The sequence below is a fragment of the Euwallacea similis genome, chromosome 6, assembly GCF_039881205.1.
Source record: "Euwallacea similis isolate ESF13 chromosome 6, ESF131.1, whole genome shotgun sequence".
Taxonomy (NCBI): Eukaryota; Metazoa; Arthropoda; class Insecta; order Coleoptera; family Curculionidae; genus Euwallacea; species Euwallacea similis.
In genome coordinates this window covers 3,870,825-3,891,916 of record NC_089614.1, presented here as the reverse complement: position 1 = coordinate 3,891,916, position 21,092 = coordinate 3,870,825, and the positions used below count along the sequence as shown (strand labels likewise).

Below are 21,092 nucleotides of genomic sequence, written 5' to 3'. Positions count from 1 at the left end.
TTTTGTTATTAAATATCTAATAATAACAATAAATATTATACTATTTAATTTTAATTGAGCACTTTTCATTCATTTTCATTCAGAGTACATGTTTCAAAAGCTTTATTTACAGCTCACAAAATTTATAAAATGCTTTCAAATTTTATTATTTTAAAGTACCTACTTTTGCAGTCGACAATACTTCTTCCTCAGCGGCTACTTCTAGTGAATCTGAGGAATTTCAAAAGAGAAATACCGAAATCGGAACAAAATCTGAACCTTCTATTGTGGTAATCTTAAGCGTGAGCAGAAGAAGAAAAAGAGTTAAAATATAAAAATATGACAAAATAATAAAATACGAGAGGCAAGGATCACACTTTGGCCAAATATCTGACATATAACAAGGAGTATAGAACTAGTGGAAACATATCTAATTTAGTTGGTCAGTTAAAAATGTTTCGTACGATATTTGCACGTAATGAGGAAGATGATACAGGTTAACCTTTTTCGATCCCTATTTCTAGCAGTACACATATCTCTGCAAATTGTAGTAATATATGTATCATTCAATTTTTTAAGAGAACTAATGAATATAATGTCAAGTTAAAACGGGAAAAAAACTCTAAATCGTTCTTTTAATTGTGCTGTGGAATAGTAAAATCTTGAATTTTGAAAGCTCTCGCAAATGATCATTAATACAGATTTCCGATCTGTTAATATTGTAAATGACAAAGGTTTCATAAGTTAGTATGTTTAACCATATGCTTGACCTTTGATTTGTAATTCCAAGGAAATTTACAGTGCGTGAAATATTACTTTTCAATATGTATGATGAGTGTTCTGCCAAGTTGCAAGAAATACCTACCAACAAATGCAAGATGTGTGGTAATAGCATGTGATACTATAATGATCATAATATTTTATCCCTCTGCAAAGAAAGTGTTGGATATTTCAAAAAGCAGTACAATAGCTGCCGTTATGTTCAATGAAGAACAACTTACCGTTCAGCGAAAGGAATCACAACTGAAGAAGTTGATTCAGGAGATAACCACTCCATGGAACAGCTCTTCATATATGAACAAAGAATTGCTCAAACACGTGATGTTATAGATCCTTACTAAATACGAGAAAAGCACCATCATCCGTTACTAGATCAGTTATCTATTTTAAAACAATTTCAACATTCCTTGAATTATTCAGAAGAAGCAACCAAAAAAGTTCCGATTCAAACTATGTTGCTATATTTCTTATATTATCATTAGAAATTTACACTGTATTGTAAGATTTCCTTCAGTGTCTGGTACAACTCACAGGAGAGAATTTTGGGAGATTTTAATTGAATTTACTTGAGATAGACTATTTCAGTAGGAGATGAGATCAGTAACAAGAACCACAACACCATCAGTTCCAAGATTTAAAAATGATGATTTCGGGACTATTAAAATTGCTGGCTAATCTTCACTTTTATTGGATCAAGAAATAATGCAGATTCACAATTGTAAGAACAGCTTAAATCTGGGATAATCTGACGAGACTTTGCTTGCTATTCTTGAAGACAGAAAATATTTTTATGGTAGTTGCCTAGATTCTTACTTCCAAGCATTTATGGATATTTTAGGCAAATGCTAAGAACTCCATCGACCCCAAAAATAAACATAAAATATTTGTTTCTCTGCATCTTCTATCAACCCGAAAGAGACTTTAATTCAGCAGCTTTAATTATTAATGACCGAAGATCTCGACTTACGTTAAAAAATGGAAATATGATTTTATTTCTAAATGAAAATTATTGGCTCTTGTAAATGTAAATAAAAACAATTAATATTAACTTAACCAGTGTTTGGAGTTTTAGTAAACGATCAACAGTTATCGATAATTAATTATCAGACAATCGGTAACTATCAAAAGCCGTAAATATCGTTAGTTCTTCACTTTTACTTCCATCTATCTCAAGGTTGATTGACTGAAGTAATAACTGAAAAGTTCGATGTATTTATTTGTTTCTCTTCTAGCGGTTGGGGAAGAGCATCGGCGGATATAGAGCGTAACGTAGTAAATAGAATGGCCCCAGTCCGAACTCAACATAACGATTTCTTCTTCCCTGTTAAAATGTTAGTTATACTTGAATATCTCTGTAACCTTTCGTAAATCATGGATGGTAGCGTTGGTATTGATGAATGTTGTGCATTGTGTTGAAAAAAGTTTGATGACCATGCCAAAAGACAGTAGACGCTGAACTATAACAGATATCTCTGTCAGTTTCAGGCGGGTATAGTTTTTATTCATCGTGACCCTCGTGTTAATTCTACGTTTTGTAGTGATTATACAGACTAAATCATGGTACTAGGTGGATAGGGAAATCAAGCCGATTTAATAAGCGTCCAGTCTAATATGTAATGGAGAATAACCCAAACCTAAGTGTAAGAAAATATTCCAAAAAGTTCAGTACAGCAAGTTACTTGTATGATTATCAAAAATTTTAGTAAGCTGTAAGTCCTGGCGATCCTGCGGATCAACTAAACATGTGCAATAGGATTTTGGAATTACATAACGGTGATGAAAGTTTCGTGTAAGGTTTGTTCAGAGCTATAGTGGGATTTGGACACGAAGGCTTAATAATTTTTTAAATGATCATCAGTAGATGGATGAAAATCGTTACTTGATCGTTAAATGAAATTTTCAAAATAATGTAAATGTATGGTAAGAATTCTACCAGATCACTTAGTTGGACTACATTTCATTCCACCAAGACTCAATAGTGAAATATACTTAGATATTTTTAAGTCTTGCCAATTCTTTAGAAAGATGTATCCCTCCAAGTTAGGAATTCTATGTAGCTACTTAATGATGAAGATCAACTACATTATGGTATCGAAATTTAAAGATTTTTAACCGACACGTGTCCTGAAAGATGCAAAGAACGCAGTAGGTTTATAGGACGGACTCATAGGTCATCCGATTGAAACCCAATGAATTATCGCCTCTATAGGAGCTATATTCTTTCTACGGTTCTTCTTTCTCAGTCTCCAGTATATTGCACTACCGTGCATAAGGTCCAACGATTTACAGAACGAATTATTAGCCGTGAGGAAATTAGACAAAAGAGAAAACATTTTTTAGAGTCTGAAAGTAGCTTCTTAAGAAGAAATAATCTATGCATAAAAGCGCAAAGACTCTATTTTGAAAATGTGTTATAAAATTAGCAACTAAATATTGCATTTTTAGTGGTAAATAATAGTAATAAAATTAAAAATTTGAAAAAGTTGATTTAAACATTGTCCAAAAATTGTGTTTGTCTAATCTACCTCTACCATAACTCTATAAACATAGAGGAACTTTAACGGAAAGAAATGTTCTCCCGAAGTCTTGTTTGCCATAACCATTCCAGCTAAATGTTTTTTCGGTGGGGAAGATAATCTTAAGGTCTTCTGAAGCTGAAAGTTAAGATAGTGACTAGTATACATTAATTTTCGGTATACCGTGTATCCTATCCTTTCTATTTGATCTTCTAGACATTGATATCATTTGAGAAAAGTAACCGACCGTATCCTCTCTTCCCTTGGTGAACCGAATCTTTGCATTTATGGAATTGGACAATAAACTAGTTAGTGACTACCGATGTAGTGAGGAATCGTTGCTACTCCATTTATTTCAACACAGAAACCATCCTGCCATTGAAATTGTTCGCTAGGATTCCCGTTCCATGTATTTTATTATATATGCGATCAGGATCATCGTGAACGGCGAAACGACATAAAAACTAAGCCAAAAGTTGGTACGCCACCAGTGGGTTGGACGTCCCCTTCTTGTTTGCTCAGCAAGTTACATCAACAGTAATGAGCAGTAGTGACATTTTTTGTTTGAAACTTTGGTACCACACACACTACGCCGGAATAAAACAACTCACATGGCTTTAAAAGACTTTGTAAAATCAGAAAATTGTAACTGTCTACAGAGGTCATCTGTATCTTGATTTCCTCGGTACCTCGAGTAAAGTATCTCGGTTTCCACAATCTCTGTAGAATGAAGAATTAATGTTAATTTACATTAAAAATTTACAACTTATTGGGTAGAAAAACTGTGGCATGATGGAGAACATGAAGTTACGAAAAACCAACGCACACGACCTCAAAAGACTATCTGACCAAATTGACCATCTGCATATGTGAATTTTATTCCAAGTAATCAGTCCAAGATAGCTTATTAACAATAAAATGTGAATACGAGGTGAATTTTTTTAAATGTTACAAGAAGGTATTTGGAGAACAGTTTGGCTATTTAAAATGAAAATTCAGAACATTAATATGCTACAAGGGGGACGCATTTTGACGTTTTAATTAAAAATTTATGACATACAGTTTCGTAAGGGGTGCATTTTTAATCAAATAATTAATCATTTTTATAGGTAGAAGGACGGCATTTTGAACGTATTTTGGAAGATAGAAGATGAGCAACAAAAATGTAATAATAATAATACAAGGTGGCTCGTTTTCATTGTAACGCTCAGTATTTGACTTTTTCCTCCAACTTAATACTAAACGCGATTGGTACCCTCCCGTACTAGAAGGCCTCCTGTACGAACGATTTAAAATCGATATAACAGTTGTGTTTGACCTATTACGGCTCGTTCATTAATCACGGGCCCCATACTATTGTTACAGGACGAGTAGCAAATTTTGAACTTAAAAAAGTTAATAATTTAACTGTAATGGCCCCAACAAATTTTAAAAACGTGACAGCTGGAAACGCCACGAATTGCAAAATCTGTTGTTTCACACTTCACATCATCTATAAATAATGAGCTAAATAGTTGATGCGGATAGAGAGATAGAATGGGAGAGAATCTATACGATGCATCTCATGAATATGCATGAGGACCCTTTAAACTTTGCATTCGCACTCTTTTATACCCCGAATTCATCAATTTTTCAACGTTTGTTTTAGCTAGGTTTGTTTTTCTTCGCCCTTAGGTGTTGATGTGTTTTGTGTTTAGAGGGAAGCGCACATGACTACATGGCTTGCCTTATAATCACTCTCATTGTTTATTTAGAGCCTATGACGGGGGCGGGGGGGTTATAGCTGGAGATATATATTGGGCTCTGAATTTTCCTCTTCCACGAAGCTGTCAACATTTCAAATACGTATTTTCCTCTTTCGGTTCTTTTATTCCGCGTCCCAAATACCTCTTTAAAATTGTTTACTGAAAGTGATAAAGTGCTAGCTTCTGGTGACATAATAAATATCAGAGGTCTTGAAAGAATTCAGCCAGAATGTTTGCCTGGAAACCTAAAAGGAAGTCAATATTACACACTAGACAGTTTTCTCTTCAGTAAATCAGACATCTCGCGTACTATTACTTGTCATAAAACACATATCTTCATTTGAAATTTCAATACGGGTATCTATTTGAATACCCTTGATTGACATGCGGGGGTTTTTTGTACAGCTTATCGGTCTATCTGCATGTGGAGATGTGGCAAATATCATTGTCATATTTTCGATTCATTTCTTATCTTTTCAATAGTACAGTATTTGAATTTCGACGAAAAAAATACTTAAGTGCTACAGGGCTACACCTACACAATACTCATTACAAGGATTACTTTTCATTGTCATGTTTTATCGTGGCAGTAAAACGATAAGTATTATTGTACTTAACCATCGATAAGTACTTGGGGTTTGGGTAAATCCAGAATATTAAAGATAGCAGACTTAAAAAATCTATTTCGCTCAGTAGAATTAACAAAGTAACGGAAAACTAAACGTTCGAAAAACGTTTTTAAATTTTAAAGGTGGAGATGTTTTTTTTTATCATTACACCCATTTAAATTGTATGTAATCATTTGCTAATCCAAATATGACCTCCCGCAGTATAGAGACCGTCACGAGGGAAATCAGAATCGCTGAGGCTCTATTATTTACTTGGAATTGAATAGACAAGCTGTAGGTACAGGGTTTATGGTTATTTTAAGGAGGATGGATTTCCTTTTTCGGTCTTAAGACCTTTGAGAAGAATACAGAGTTGCTGCTCACCGCATTATGACCTTTTAAACGTGAATATCCACGTCTATAATAATTACCTTTAGGTTCTCGTATATCGAAGGGGATCCCGCTCGAAAAGCCCTCATCTAAATTATATTTACTTTGGGAAGATAAATAGAAAATCTAAACCGCAAATTTCCGAGATCGAATACAAATTTTCACACACTAGCGTCTTTGAAGGCGGAATTCCATTTTCCTTTTGAAGGGAATACGAGACGGATTTGAAATCTTACTCGTTAAGTTCGTGTTATTTTGTTATATATTTTTTTGTTCAAAGTATTCCTCGATATTCCCCGTCAGCCGAATTTCCCTTTATTTGGGGAACGGAAGTGCTGAAATTTAAAATACTCGCTTGTAGAGGAAAAACTTGGAGTAATTGAATCGCTATAATCTAAGTTCGTACGAACACACTCCACAAAAGCTGCCTCGAAATTCACATAATACCTCTCGGTTTCATAGCGGGATGCATCGAAAGAACGTACAAGGTAGTGTTTGTAATTGTTCGCTGGATAACTTCAAAGGGCCACATCTGCAGATTTGTTTTCAGATTTTTTCGTGTTGTCGTTCTTTGTCGATCGATTTTCCTTTCTCTCCCACATTCGCATTATCATACAGTATGTCAAAACAATATTCTTACCGGCTTGGACATGTACTTCCCTACTGAGAATAGTTCCGGCAATGTTGGATGCCCGACAACGATATATCGTTGAATGGACGTCAGCCCTGTAGTCCTCGGCCCGAAATGGTGGAAAATATAAGGTTCCATTGCCAAGTGATTGCCTGAAACAACATCCGAACAATAAATTAATTTTATTTCATTTCACATGACCGGTTTTTGTCGATATATTTCTCGATATATTTTATTGCTCTCGAGAATGGACGCGGCTTATTCATACATTTGAACGTTTTCATTTAATTTTTAAAACGTGGCGATGACAATAACAAACATTCGGTGATTATTATTTGACCTGTAGTCTCTATTGATCTCGTATTCGAATAGATATTTTAAAATCTGTCAAAAGCAATGCGCAAAATCGATTATTCCACCAAACACAAAATTAGATATACAGGGTATCTTAGAAACAATGGTACAAACGAGTATTGGATGCTAGAGAATACAAAATTAGAGTCAATCAGGTAAATTGGTAAAATGAATTTTTTAACTGTGTAAATTGGAGGTAAATCTCACAATTTTTTATTTTCAGATTAGAAATTGCCCCACCTCTTAGGCAGAATAAATTTATTTAAAACATCTGTTTCCAGTTAACTGATAGGTAAGGTCACCGTACCGAGGTACAATAAATCGACTTAACTTTTTTATTAGTGTCCATAACATCAATCTTTTTAAGAATTCTGATGCTCTAAACTTTTTCACGCAAAAAAAATATTCTGCATAAAAATCTCCCCTATCTAACCATTTTCGAGATATTTTCAATTAAGTTTATGATTTATAAATATCATGAATTAATTGACTGCATACATTATAAGATACATAGAATATTAAGATGAAAAATATAGTTTGTACTTTAGAAAATTTTAGAAATCGTGATATTGCTGAAAGATGTCTGGAAGTTTATCTAAAAAATAGACCACCAGATCATGAAACTTTCAAACGACTTCATGATAGATTAATTGAGCCTGGTTATTTGGTTCGAATCCAGGTAATGGAAGATCAGAAATTCTCACTGTGGATAAAGTAAATGAAATTTTCATCCAAATACTGAAAGATCTAGAAACTAGCATCAGACGTATCTCTGAAATGACGGGAGTTAGTAAATTATTAATTTATAGACTCCTCCGGAAAGAGAATCTTTATCGATACCATTTCACGCCTGGGATTTAACTCAAAACTAAATTGTGGAATTTTCTATTGCAAACGCAACATCATGATTCTTTATTTTTTAATAAAATATTGCTTACCTACAAGGCAACATCCATAAGAAGACATATATTTAACTGAAAAACTACTTTTACAACTTTACAACAAAAGCTACTTTTACAACACAGAAAATCTTCACTTAATGAAAGAACATCACTTTTAATATGAATGAAACTGGCTTTGAGACATTATTTTTGCCGTATGCAAGATGACGCACGTATTCATTATCCAATACATGTAAGGGAGCTCTTAAATATAAATTTTCTACATCGACACATTGGCCGAGATGGTGAACATCTGTGACCACCACGATGTCCTGACTTACATCCATTAGATTTTTATTTTTAAGTTTTTTTTGGAAGTTGTTGTTATATAAAACTGTACCCGACATCACAGAAGATTTGCGGGATAATATTCAAGAAATAAATTGGTGTAGACGGCCGACATTTTGAAAATTAAATTTAATTAATTTTTTGTGATTTTCAAGACGTAGGAAAGGTTCGGATTTTGTTATATAACGTATACGTTAACTGCAAATATCTGGATTGTTTTCTAATATGTTATGGAATAAATTAATTCAAATAATACTTTTCAATTTCATTCAAATAGTACTTTTTACTCAACCAAATCAAGATTGGAGACAAGTAGATTGAAAACTTACGAAATCACTAAATTGAAAATATCTCGAAAATCATTAGAGATACGAGTTTTTTTGACAACACTTTTTTGTTGTAACAGTGTTCGAAGTATCAGAATTCGTCAAAATATTGAAATTATCGACACTGATAAAAAAGTTAGGTCGATTTTTGTACCTTGGCAAAAAATCAGCTTGAAACAGATAGTTTAAATGAATTTATCGTACCCAAAATCGATCGTTTGTAAATCAAAAACTGTGAAATTTCTGATCAATTTACAAAATTAAAAAATCGACTTTCGCATAAGGCAAGTTCAGCTGGATTGCTCTATTTTTTGAACCAGTGCTTCTGGGACACTCTGTAGAATACAAAATCTGCTTCTACTCTGCATATTAGGTCATCTATCCATTTCAGTTAGAAGCTGCATTTAGGGCACTAAATATTTTATGCGGGTTATTTTCGGAGTTCAATCGATCTTTGTAGCATTAATTGTTTCAATTTCAAGCACCATACTGAATAGTTTTAATATACCATGATGCCGGAGGCAATTTGGCAGCGTAGTTTACGCAACAAATAACTTCGTTTGTATTACATATCTGTTTCTGTTTAGGGTGGTGTTAGCATACACTCATATCAAAAAGTGAACAAAACTTGCATGACATAAAGCCCTTAGTAAAATATGCAACGAGGAACGGCGTTTTCATTGAAAACAACACCAAGGGGGACGCCACCATCATTAAAATCAACACATAAAGACGTTAAAAGAGTCCCGTAAATTACTGGAGTTACAGTGTAACACATTATAACCCGGTTATATACGGTTCTCCGCTACAGCAGTGATCACATTTCTATGGCTTTGTACAGTTTTGTACAAAAACTTTTATATAACCAGGAATAATGGATAAAAATAGGACGGGTGAATCATCAACAAAACTAAGCGAACAATAGGTTGCCATAATAATAATGGAGAAGGATGTGACTGCCATGTTTTAAGGTTTACATAATATTTTAGGCGGTTAATGGATGCGTGAACTGTTACAGAGAACTTGATTAATCCCGAACTACTATTAAGGGATCAATATGTTATATACCACACAATATATAATTACACCGCAACTCTTAAATTTCTGTGAATACCGAATTCCTGTTATGGACTCTCAGGGTTGACGATCTATGTATTTTCTTACTTTCACCCATTAATTATTAACCCGGCTCGATGCGCAGGTTTCGCTGGGTCATTCGCACATAGTTTGATTATGAGGTCAAATTTAACCCCATGATAACGATTAATTCAGCACCTTTTCAGTTAGGTGCTACACAAGAATGTTTCGTAACAATGTAATAATTAGCGGTTTTTTATAACTTTTTAGAGTCCTTAAATGAAACCTGAACTAACAGTCATTATAATAAAGATACGTAAAAAAACTGGTCGTCTAGTTTTGGAAAGTCATACACAATAGCAACGGGAGGAATTAGGGCAGGCCCTAGGAAACACGAAAGACGGTCAGTCCGAGACCGTCAAGCTACGGAGCTCATGTTCATGCTCACGTGTATAGAAAAATTTAATTAAGAAATAAAAAATGATGAGTTCCTGCAAAAGTTGTCGAGACTAAACGATGATATTGAAGTAGAATTATATCAAGCTGTATCAGACAAAATAAGTGTGATCCCAAGGAAACGATGCTAAAATGCATTCAAGGAAAATTGGATTCTTCACACGACACCTGACGTTGCAAAGTGATTCCAAATGTAACTAGAGGGGTTAACATGCAAATTTTGATTTGGTAAAAGTGTATTATGTATATGTATACTCTAATAAAAGTTAATAAAGTCGAAGTGATTTATGAAGCACTTTGTGCATAGGATCGTGCACAAAATACATTCGCGACAACGACTTACCTGTAAACCATGCAACTGCTTACCTATTTAACATCAGATAATTTATAATGATGTATTATTTTCGGTTTCATATTGTTACGAGTGACGGCAAGAGCTCTGTTAACCTATTTGTAAATAATTACTCTTTTCTTTTATTTATTTTTTGCTTTAGGCAGTATTTTTTACTTCCGTTTCCATAAAACCGCACCATATATTTGCTTTGTGTAATTTAAATATATCTGAAATATTTTTATACAGGGTGTCCCAGATAAGGATGAACAGCATGGGGATCTTGGAAACGGTAATAGATACAAAATGGTTTAAATTGGGAAAAAGTTGGGCAATTTAAAGCAAATTAATAATCTGTTTTTATATCGACGAAATTCCGAATGGTTACGAAGATATCCGGAAAAAAACGAATTTGGCGGTTTTCGTTTTTTGCAAATAACTCTTATACGGTTATAGTTAGAGGAATAAAAGTTTTACATTATTAAAGCACTTTTTTGAGAACTGTTTAGCAGTGTTGCCAGTTTTCTTGTTACATCCTTACTTTCGGAGAAAAATGAGTAAACTTTTGATTTTCATATGGGCGTGATATCAATTATTTATATTTTCAAAATCGTCATAAAATTCCCTTTTCAGCCATGCATTACATTTAATATTTTTCTCAGAAACTCTATGAGTTATAGCCATTAAAGCATTTTTTGATAAGCATACCTATGCCTGGAAAATAATGGTGGTTTATTTGAACATTTGTTATAATTTGAGATTTTGATTCGATCCAAGTTTAGCCGCATTGTTGTTATTAAATACATAATTTGAAACAATTATTTTTTTAATTTTAGGGTGATACCAGTAATATATTTATACTTTTAAATAATGTTGACGTTTCCACAGCATTCATTTATTTAATGTGCACCATTACTATAAGTCAAAATCATGGCCTACTTATCAAAAAATGCTTTAATGGCTATAACTCATAGAGTTTCTGAGAAAAATATTAAATGTAATGCATGGCTGAAAAGGGAATTTTATGACGATTTTGAAAATATAAATAATTGATATCACGCCCATATGAAAATCAAAAGTTTACTCATTTTTCTCCGAAAGTAAGGATGTAACAAGAAAACTGGCAACACTGCTAAACAGTTCTCAAAAAAGTGCTTTAATAATGTAAAACTTTTATTCCTCTAACTATAACCGTATAAGAGTTATTTGCAAAAAACGAAAACCGCCAAATTCGTTTTTTTCCGGATATCTTCGTAACCATTCGGAATTTCGTCGATATAAAAACAGATTATTAATTTGCTTTAAATTGCCTAACTTTTTCCCAATTTAAACCATTTTGTATCTATTACCGTTTCCGAGATCCCCATGCTGTTCATCCTTATCTGGGACACCCTGTATATTCATACATTTATGGAAAATATAATACAAAACCACAAAGTATATTTTTCCATAATATTTGAACAAAATATAAATTGGTGTTGCATGTGACTCCATTAAAGCAGTTATGGGAGGGAAAATGGACGATAATAGTTAAGGGTCAATACGTTTCTTCGTGTAAGAGCAATAGCCAAGAGCTCTCCTAAAAGAAAAAAAAATGTTACTGGCCTCGCTCAACTAATAATAAATTGTGTAAAGCAGAATACGATCTAAGTGATGAATGTTTCAATTCATCTCACTTTTTCCCATTTAAAACAGCGTTTACGAAACAGCGACATGAAATAAAATGTACATCATATAACTTCATGTTATGATAAACGACAGTCTCATTATATGACATAGTAAATTCTTAAATTTTTCTATTATTTCTACGAATTGTCAAATTTTAACCATCAATATCTGAAGAATTTGTGACTCAAAATTGCTTCGCTGGGCTCTACAAGTCTGAACAAACCTGGTTGTAATATCTCTTTTAAATTCTAAGATACGATGTTATTTTGATACCTGTATTTTCGTAATTTTAAAAGTGCCTGAAAATGGAGTTACTTAACCAGGATCAATTTAAGAACAAAATTAAACGCTTCGAGCCAAAAAACCCCATTACAAAATAAAATTTTAAAAAATGACAAGTACTTCTTGTTAAATTTCAAATTTTAACTGTTAATATCTTGAAAATCTGTGGACCAATTTGAGTCAAAAAATGGCCGAAATTATGTATCTCGACAAACACTAAATTTACACAAATGGGATTATATTGATACGGGATAATTTCGAAGCCTATTTTCGCGATTTTGAGAGCGCCGCAAAGTTAAAGTTTCTCGAACTGCATATTCAAGCTCCAGGATCATAATTCAAGTGTCTGGGATACCTACTTTTTGTCAATTTTCAAACTTTGAAAAGATTAATAAATCTACACAACTCGAGTTGTAATTTTTCTTTTACTTGCTGAAATACGAGGTAACTTCACTGATTCCTATTTTTACCATTTTGAATTTCGTTCAAAATAAGGGTAATTTAGGCTGGATTTCCAAGATTTCTTAGTGACCATTGAAGCCTCCAGGGTTCATAAGATCATCGATCAGTCGATTTAATAATAATAAAATCAATGTGCTCTTTTCGAAATTTCAAAATGTCCAAAGAGAGAAAGGAACGCACCAACCTTTTCTCAATTTTCTAAATTGTTGCAGTATTTCGGCCCCTTTAGGGATGCCCCTGGATGTTGTTAAACAAGAAAGAAGCTTAATAAAGTGTCTCGTTATAATGTTTTAACCTTCTTAGAGACGGCCCTGGAATTTGTAATATAAGTCAAATTGACTTTTCAATATTGCTACTCCTGACTTTTTTTCCTTTTCAGATTTTCAATTTAAGCCTTTAGTAGCACACCAAGAAATCAATTCCGGTTAGTACAGGTTCAGATGAAACAAAGAAAATTCTCAAAGAGGCTAAATGAAGTGCGTCGTTGCAATATTTCAGCTCTCCTAGAGACGTCTTTGGAGTCTTCAGTCTTCAATTTTTTCAAACTGTATTTTTAAGGCTCCTGGCTTTGAGTTAAAGAACCAGCAATGTAAGTATTATATAGGTATTTAGATAACTTTTTCGTCTCTTTTAAATAAGAAATTAGGAAATAGTTTTGATTTTGCGAAAAAAGAGTGGCAAACTCGTTTTTCTTTCTTTAGAGAGAACCAGGGATTTGTTGGTACTCGCGCCACTAATAAAGCTACAAATATTTCTTTCAATTAATGCCTACAAAATTCCATTTAAATATCTCGAACAGTTGGCAGAAATTCAGAAGATTAAATTTCTTCAATAAAATTTTGCATTTTGTATTTTCATAAAGAAGTATTTTTGAAGCACGATTTAGAGAGCAAACTATAGCGCCATTTTCTAATATAAAATATGTGGTTATAATATAGCTATTTATTCTCGGGACACACTGTACATGATCCAAACATGTGAATTTAGATAAGAAAATGAAAACAATAAATTAAAAATAAAACACAGAAGGTTTAAACCTATTCATCTTAATATCAGACACATTCTTTATATCTCCTGGGAAAATACGTTTGCCTTAATACAAGAAACATTAGCTTGGAAAACACTCACCTTAATCCTGGTACCGCAGTGACGGTATTTCCATCGTGCAACAACCATTCTACTTGAGGACTTGGAGACCCATGGGCTGAGCAGCTGACTTGAGAACCGGTAGTATTGGAAAAGGTGAGCTGAGCTGGCGGTTCCAAAAGATACACCGGACCATGGTTTTGAGCCTTTACCCCTGAAATGAATCAATAAAATTTAATATATATTTTCCAGCAGTTAAGTGCCAATCAGCGTCACTTGTAAAAAATCAAACTGGGGCAAAAGGCAAAACAAGATTGGATGAAAAATGAAGAGAACAAGTCGAAAACGTAATTTACAGTTATTGAATTTCGGTTTAAAAGATTTTTAGGTGTCAGTTGATTCAAATAAGCGAGGTTCATTTCAACGCAGTGGCAAATGCGGTAGCAAATGATTTTTTACTGACTGCATTTACTGACGATTCCATTCAGCATCGACCAATGCATTACATTTTTGGTTACTGTTTCGATGACTGGTTTCAATAGATGGATCAGAGAACAGCTGTAATACGTTTCAATGAAAGCCTACAGAATCGAACAAAACAGTGGCAATTATTGCTGAAATGTGTGGAGTCAGACCGCATTATTTTAATTGTGAATATGAATTCGACATTTCCATCTAAATACACCCACATGCTGAATATAAGCCCAGTCGTGATTATGAAATCTATTAACGCTATTGAATATGCATTAACGGCATTATCCAGTGTTTCCTGCAGGTGCAAAGGAAATTGGAAGGTTCCTGATCGATTCAGTGGGCACTAGCAAAAATAAGCTGGTCTGAATGGGGTGTTTGTTAGCAAGTTCGGTGTGTAAGGGTAAACTTGCTATGCATAGACCCCTATCTCATCAGTCGCTAATTTGCATGCAGTAATGCAGTTTGTTTATGTCCATGTCGCCGTGCCGACCATGCTAGATTAAACACGTTAATATGAAATTTACACATCGCGGTATACGCAATCGAAGTCTGTAATGGGTTATATTCACCACTACATATATCCCATATAGTTTAATTGGATTTTTATTGATTTATGCCATATGCTGGGTTAATTGAGTTGCTGTTTACATTCTGTTTTCAATCAGTAAGTATTTCTGATTATTCACATAGGATACACACGAAAAGTACACAGGGGTAATAAATTATCTCAATTTGACGTAATCTTGCAGTATAATCTCTCCCAAAAAGGGCTTTTTGAAGCGAAACGCCCTTTTTCTTGTTTTTTTTTCTCAATAAGAAGACTCCAAACAACCCAATGTGGAAACAAAAAGATGTCATGTACAGGGTGTCCATCGCCGAAATTCAACCGTCAAGATCTTAGTAACGATTAAAGATACCAGGGCGGTTAAATCAGAACAAAGTATGGAGTTCAAAACAATGCCGCTTTAAAATTTCAAAAGTTTCAATGATTTTCGGATGACTTGGCAAAAACTGAAATTTTGGAAAAAGGTTTTTATTTGCCCTCAGTTAAACAAATCTTTATTTCCGAAGAAACAGGCTATGGACCACTTAGTCTTTCTGCCTATGTTACAATATTAATAATGTATCTTATAACATCATCCTTAAATCTCCACAGCCTCTAAAAAAAAAAACAAAACAAAAAGAGGTGAGTACATTTTCAATCTGAATGATGTTCCAACAGGGCCGTGGGAGGGAAGAGGTATCGGGATTGTTTCGTCCGCCTTATTAGGCAAAGAGGATTAAATATAGTCAATTATGATGGTTGTCTTTCCATTTTGTCTGTAACTTTAGTAGTCTTCCTGTTATTCTAGTCATTTGTGTCCGTTTGTATAAGAATTCGTTAAATGAGTTTTGAAGGGGATTTCCGGGGTGTATTACCTTTGTAATTAGTCTCAGCGCAATCTGTTTTGCAATTTGTATGTTTCCTTGTTTTGTCAGTAATATTTGCTCTCGGAATATGTCCGTAGTCCAGTAGCGGTCTGCAGATGAAATTGTAGATTTTGATGACTGTTTTTGCATTAATACTTGTGTCTTTATATGTCAGTGCTCTAAAGTGTTTAGTCCTTTTAATAATTTCTGTTTTTGCCTTTTGTACGTGTTTGGTGAATTTCAACTTGTTTATTATTATCCCCAAGTATTTTACGTAATGTTTTGCTTGAGTTTGGTGACCGTCTGCTATTATTATTGGGGGAGTTTTCTTTACTTTGATGGTTCAGCAGTAAGAGTTGATTTTTGGTGGCGTTAAGTGTTAATGTCCATCTGTAGAACCAAGTAATTGCGTTGTCTGTCAATAATTAAAGCCTTTCTTTAAAGTTTTGTCGTGCACGATCAGTGCCGTGTCATCTGCCTATTGCAGTATGTAGGCTGTTTTGTCAAAATAGTTTTTGTCTTGCAAGTTGTGATTATATATGTCATGGCAATGTATGTTGTAAAGAAATAGTGATAGTGGTGACCCTTGTGGAAGCCTTTGTTCGGAGGGGAAGGTAAAGGAAAGGGTGTTGTTTATGCGTACTTCTAGTTATCTGTTTTTAATTAAATTCCTTATTGTATGTATTAAGTATTTTGATGTGTTAAGCTTGTGTAATTTGTATAAATAGTTCTTTGTGCCAAACACTGTCGAAAGCCTTATTAATGCCCATGAAGAGACACGCTGTTTTATTGTTGTCGAGATGTGTAGTTTCTATGTTGTTGGTCAGTATAAAAAAGGGATGTACAGCCGAGTGTTTAGGTTCAAACCCGAATTGGTACGGTGGTATATGTTGTCCAGTTAGTTGTTGAAGCCTAGTTTTTATGATATTTTCAAATATATTGCTCAACACTAAAAGTAAGTAATAGGTAGTTTTGTGTTTGTTCGTTGCCCAGTTCAGTTTTGATGATTGATATTATTATTCCCGTTTTTCAAGTTTCTGGTATCGTGTTCGTTCTAATACATTGGTTGAGTAGATTAAGTATGAGTTTGTGCGTTTGTGCTCTCACTTTATTTAATGAGGCAACTCAAAGTGATTGAAACCTTATCGTTTTCCTCTTTTATAACGTGGTGATCTCATTTTTGAAATCCAACGTTTAGATTTTCGACAACCATCACTACCTTTGTTTTTTCTTATTGACATCATCTCGGATTTTCACATTTTTGAACTCACAAATTAAATTTGAAGTTCGAATTGAATGAAAGTGTGGGGAATCTTGGAAAAACATTTATATCACTCAAGCCTTGCATCCAGGAAATACTGATCACAGAGTAGCGTTTTGTGGGAACATCATGGCACTGTTGGAGCAAAATCCCCAATTTCTTTCTAATGTGATATTCATGAATGAGTTCAAGTTTACCAGCGCAGGCATGTTCAGTCATTACAATAAACATGTCTGACCCACTCAAAAACCACACGAACACAAAGGGCGTCGACCACGAATATGTGTCTGGCTAAACCTATGAATTGGTTTCTTTGCTGATACGATAATTGGCTAGAACATTTACGAAGACAATTTCCCTATCGATCGATGTTTAAAGCTTGCAAGAACCCATCTTACGGATTACGATCATCAATAAAAACACCTTACCCGCTTGAATAACGTTTGGTTCCAACGAGATGGTGCTCCGCCACGTAACGCTAGGAAAGTGGCTGAACTAACCTGAATTAACCTGAAATGCTTCTCAGTAGAGACATTTCAAACAATTCACGCTGATTATCAGATCTTTTCACATGAGATTATTGTTTGGGAGAAACTATGAAAGACCCAATCTAGAAGTCTGTATCCATCGATGTTAATGAATTGCAAAGGCAGATCATCACAATTTTAAGGACGTTGTAGAAGAGGAAAAATTTCATTGATTCGTTGTCGATCATTTTGAGTTACCTTGCCAAATCAACGATTTCTAAAATCTCAGTTTTTTCGTATACCTTCAAATTATTAATTATAGAAACTTTTCAAATTTTAAAACGGCATATTCTTGAATACTAAATTGCGCAATTTTGTCCCGATTTAATCGGCCTCTTATGTTTTATGGCTGCCTCTAGTTGAACTCCACAAAGTGACACTACACCTCTAAATAATGTTTTTTGAGTTTTCCAACACATCAGACACATAAATTGTATAAACTAAAAGACGTAGTTAAAGTATTTTTCAAGCAAGCTATGGCCGAATCTTATTTCAAAAAAACCGGAAATCAATAATATCCCCTTAGAGTAGGTAACTTCTGATTTCCACTGGGGATTCAGGAGTCTGGTTGAACCACTCAGTGAGATTGTTTTCAATTGCGTTACCTGATTTAATAATTATTATTGTTGTTTGATCGATTTTTGTTCAAATCCCTTCTTTGGGCCAGATTAAATCCTGCAATAATTTATTTTCTCTCAACTACTCGATAACAAGCGAAAAACACATGTCCCGATTTGCAGTTATAATGAAAGCGTTAGTTAACGGCAAATTCTAATATTTAAGTTCGTTAGCTTATTTATCCATTTAACTAAATTAACAATCGCTCTGCATTGTGTGGTGCAAATGAACCTTCAAAGAGCTGTTAGACTCGAGGCATTTCTTTGTATTTATTGAGTAGTATCAAAAAGCATTCAGGCGAAATTTAATAAAACCTTAGCTATAACGGTGAGCATCGCCCTTTGGAATATTCTCTATCAAAAATTTTACTCATCAATCACTTTAAATGGAAAAGGAAGAAAACAAACAGATAACAAGTGATCAATCATCTGCTCATTTTCAACGAATTTACGCCTATATTATTATTTTCTAATTTGGTGATGAATTTGTACAGGAAATTTTAGAAAGCAGAAACATCGACTTTCCAAGGCTCGCAGAAAACTTGCTTTTTTTAATCAAACAATCCCTTGTGGCCATCGCAAGAGCATCCTCATACTCGAGCGATTTTCTATCACGGCTCCTAAATATCCACTGAACTGTTTATTTTCCTTTAGCTCGTACGTAATGCGTCCTTTATACATAAAAGTTCTTCCTCAAGAAGAGCACGAATTTCAATTTAAAGTCGTTATATTTATGTTTCGAAAAGAACTAATTCTAAGAGAACATCAAAATAACATTTATCAATATAAATAATTAAAAGCCTTCAGAGAAGAACTCCCTACTTAACCAAGTAAATTCCTCAGATTTTAATTTAGCTTCAATTTGCCTTATTATTGTCCCGCGGAAACTTAAATTAGAAGTCGCTCATCGGCAAACAAGTGTTACGGTAATTTTAGGGAAATTAAATCGTATTTAGTTTTCTCACAGGGTAATTTAGTCTTATATTACCTGTCAGTATATTGGCCCTTGGCTACGTGCGTGTTTCTAATAGCTTAGAACATCAATTAAAGGCATCCCTAATAACGTGGGGATCATGATTTGGAAATTGGATAATTCTCGTTGAGAGATTTTTCATACTATTCTCAAATTCCGAAAAGTCTTCACATCAACAGCATTTAGAAGCTGCCTATAACATTTGTCCTCAATTCCTATTTTCCTTTTTATTCTAATCCTTCAAACTGCATTTCTAAAGCTAGAGGACCTCAATTGAGGTATCCGAGTTCAATCTAGGGTCCATTATATCAGTCGATTTCGATTCGATATTTTCCTGAAAATTTGCAGTGAAAGCAGTTGAGCAGAGGAGTGGTTTAGGGGTGTAATTTTGGGGTGTAGGGGCGGTTGCAAGAGAAATTGAAGAGTGCAAGACCAAACCAAAGCTTTAAGAGTACTTTTACTATATTCCCTTGGTATTTTTCACAAAACTATAAGTTTTAGATTTCAGAGAAATAAAATTTTGAAAAATCGTATTCCAAATTAAGTAGTTTTCTGTCGCGATTTTCCACAATTGTGCTTAAATAAGAAAAGTTATGTGTTGGTTGTTGTAGAACTGTTGCGCAGCGTAAGGAAAGTATATTAGATGACGCGAAAATTTAAACTGAAAAATATTTGAATTGAAAGCATTCCGCAAAGGGAAAATTTTGGGAGATTATTATCACAGACACAGGAACTTTTTGTGCTTCGCTTTTTGGCAATAATAACTCTAAGTATTGCGGATAAATAGGAAAAATTTGTATTTTGGTTTGCTGTAGAATGGTCGAGTAGGGAATGCGAATTGAAAAAGATAAAATTCGAAACTGGAATGAACCGTAAAGGAAAAATTCTGAACAAATGTTATCGCAAAAACGAAGTATTTTCCGTTACATCATTACAGGCAACAATAGTTGTTAAAGTATGGTGAATAAATATGAAAATGTTTATCTTAATTGTTACAAACCAGTGGCGTAGGGAGGAAGAGTGTCTTCGAAATCGAAAATCCGCAAATGGAAAATTTGTACAAATTCTTACGTATTAGAAATACAAAAAATTCTGCTAAGAATCCTTCTTAATTTGTTATTATACAGAGGCGCCTACATTTTTTCGTTACTAGTTTAAATTAATAATGTCGGTGACCTTTATAGTCTACATTGGTGATGCAAATCGAATTGTAATATCTCTTTTGGTTTCTGATATACGGGATCATTTCGCTACCTATTCCTGCAATTCTGAAAGTGCCTCAAAAATAAATGAGCTTCAAAATGTATTTCTAAGGCTTAAGGACGTCAATTGAGGTATCCGAATTCAATATAAAGTGCATATAAGACGAAAATTGTAAAGGGAAAAAGGTATCTACTTTGTACCACTTTTCCAAATTCGATCGCCGATATCTCGGGAATCCAATTTCTTTAAAACACAAACTGGGTTGTAATATCTCTTTTAGTTTCTCAGACATAGAGTTACTTTGATTCTTCTGTTTTCAAACTGCATTTTCAAGGCCTTATGAGACGTCATTTAAGACGTCCGGGTTCAATATTGGTTCATATCAGTGGATTCCACCGAATAGCACGATGTCACAAATTTCGAAGATTTCCTCAATTTCAACTGTTTGCAATTTTAGATCGACCAAACTATTGATTAGCTCCGTAGGCTCACACAGAACGAATTGAATCTGGGTTCAGGTTAGCGTCAATATAAATAAGCTCTTTAAGGCTGATTTTCACTACGCATACCGTTTCCATCACATAGGACTGGCGGTATGTAAACGGAATAGATAAATGTCCACACGCACGCAACTGGATGCCCCATTCACAGGTACATATGGGTCAATTTATCTATACAATAAATTATGAAACGGATATAGGCTGGAC

General features: G+C 34.0%; 1 protein-coding gene across 4 annotated transcripts in view; it reads right to left on the bottom strand.

Annotated features, from left to right (window-relative positions):
• Nucleotides 1-21,092, bottom strand: part of Dscam3 (Down syndrome cell adhesion molecule 3) — a 76,428-nt gene that overhangs the window by 44,300 nt on the left and 11,036 nt on the right. For all 4 annotated transcript variants that reach the window (XM_066391282.1, XM_066391283.1, XM_066391284.1 and 1 more), the window contains exons 3-4: nucleotides 13,963-14,134; nucleotides 6,659-6,801 (exon numbers count right to left, since the gene is read on the bottom strand). In XM_066391282.1, coding sequence (XP_066247379.1) covers nucleotides 6,659-6,801; nucleotides 13,963-14,134 — 315 coding nt within the window. The remainder of the gene's footprint in view (nucleotides 1-6,658; nucleotides 6,802-13,962; nucleotides 14,135-21,092) is intronic.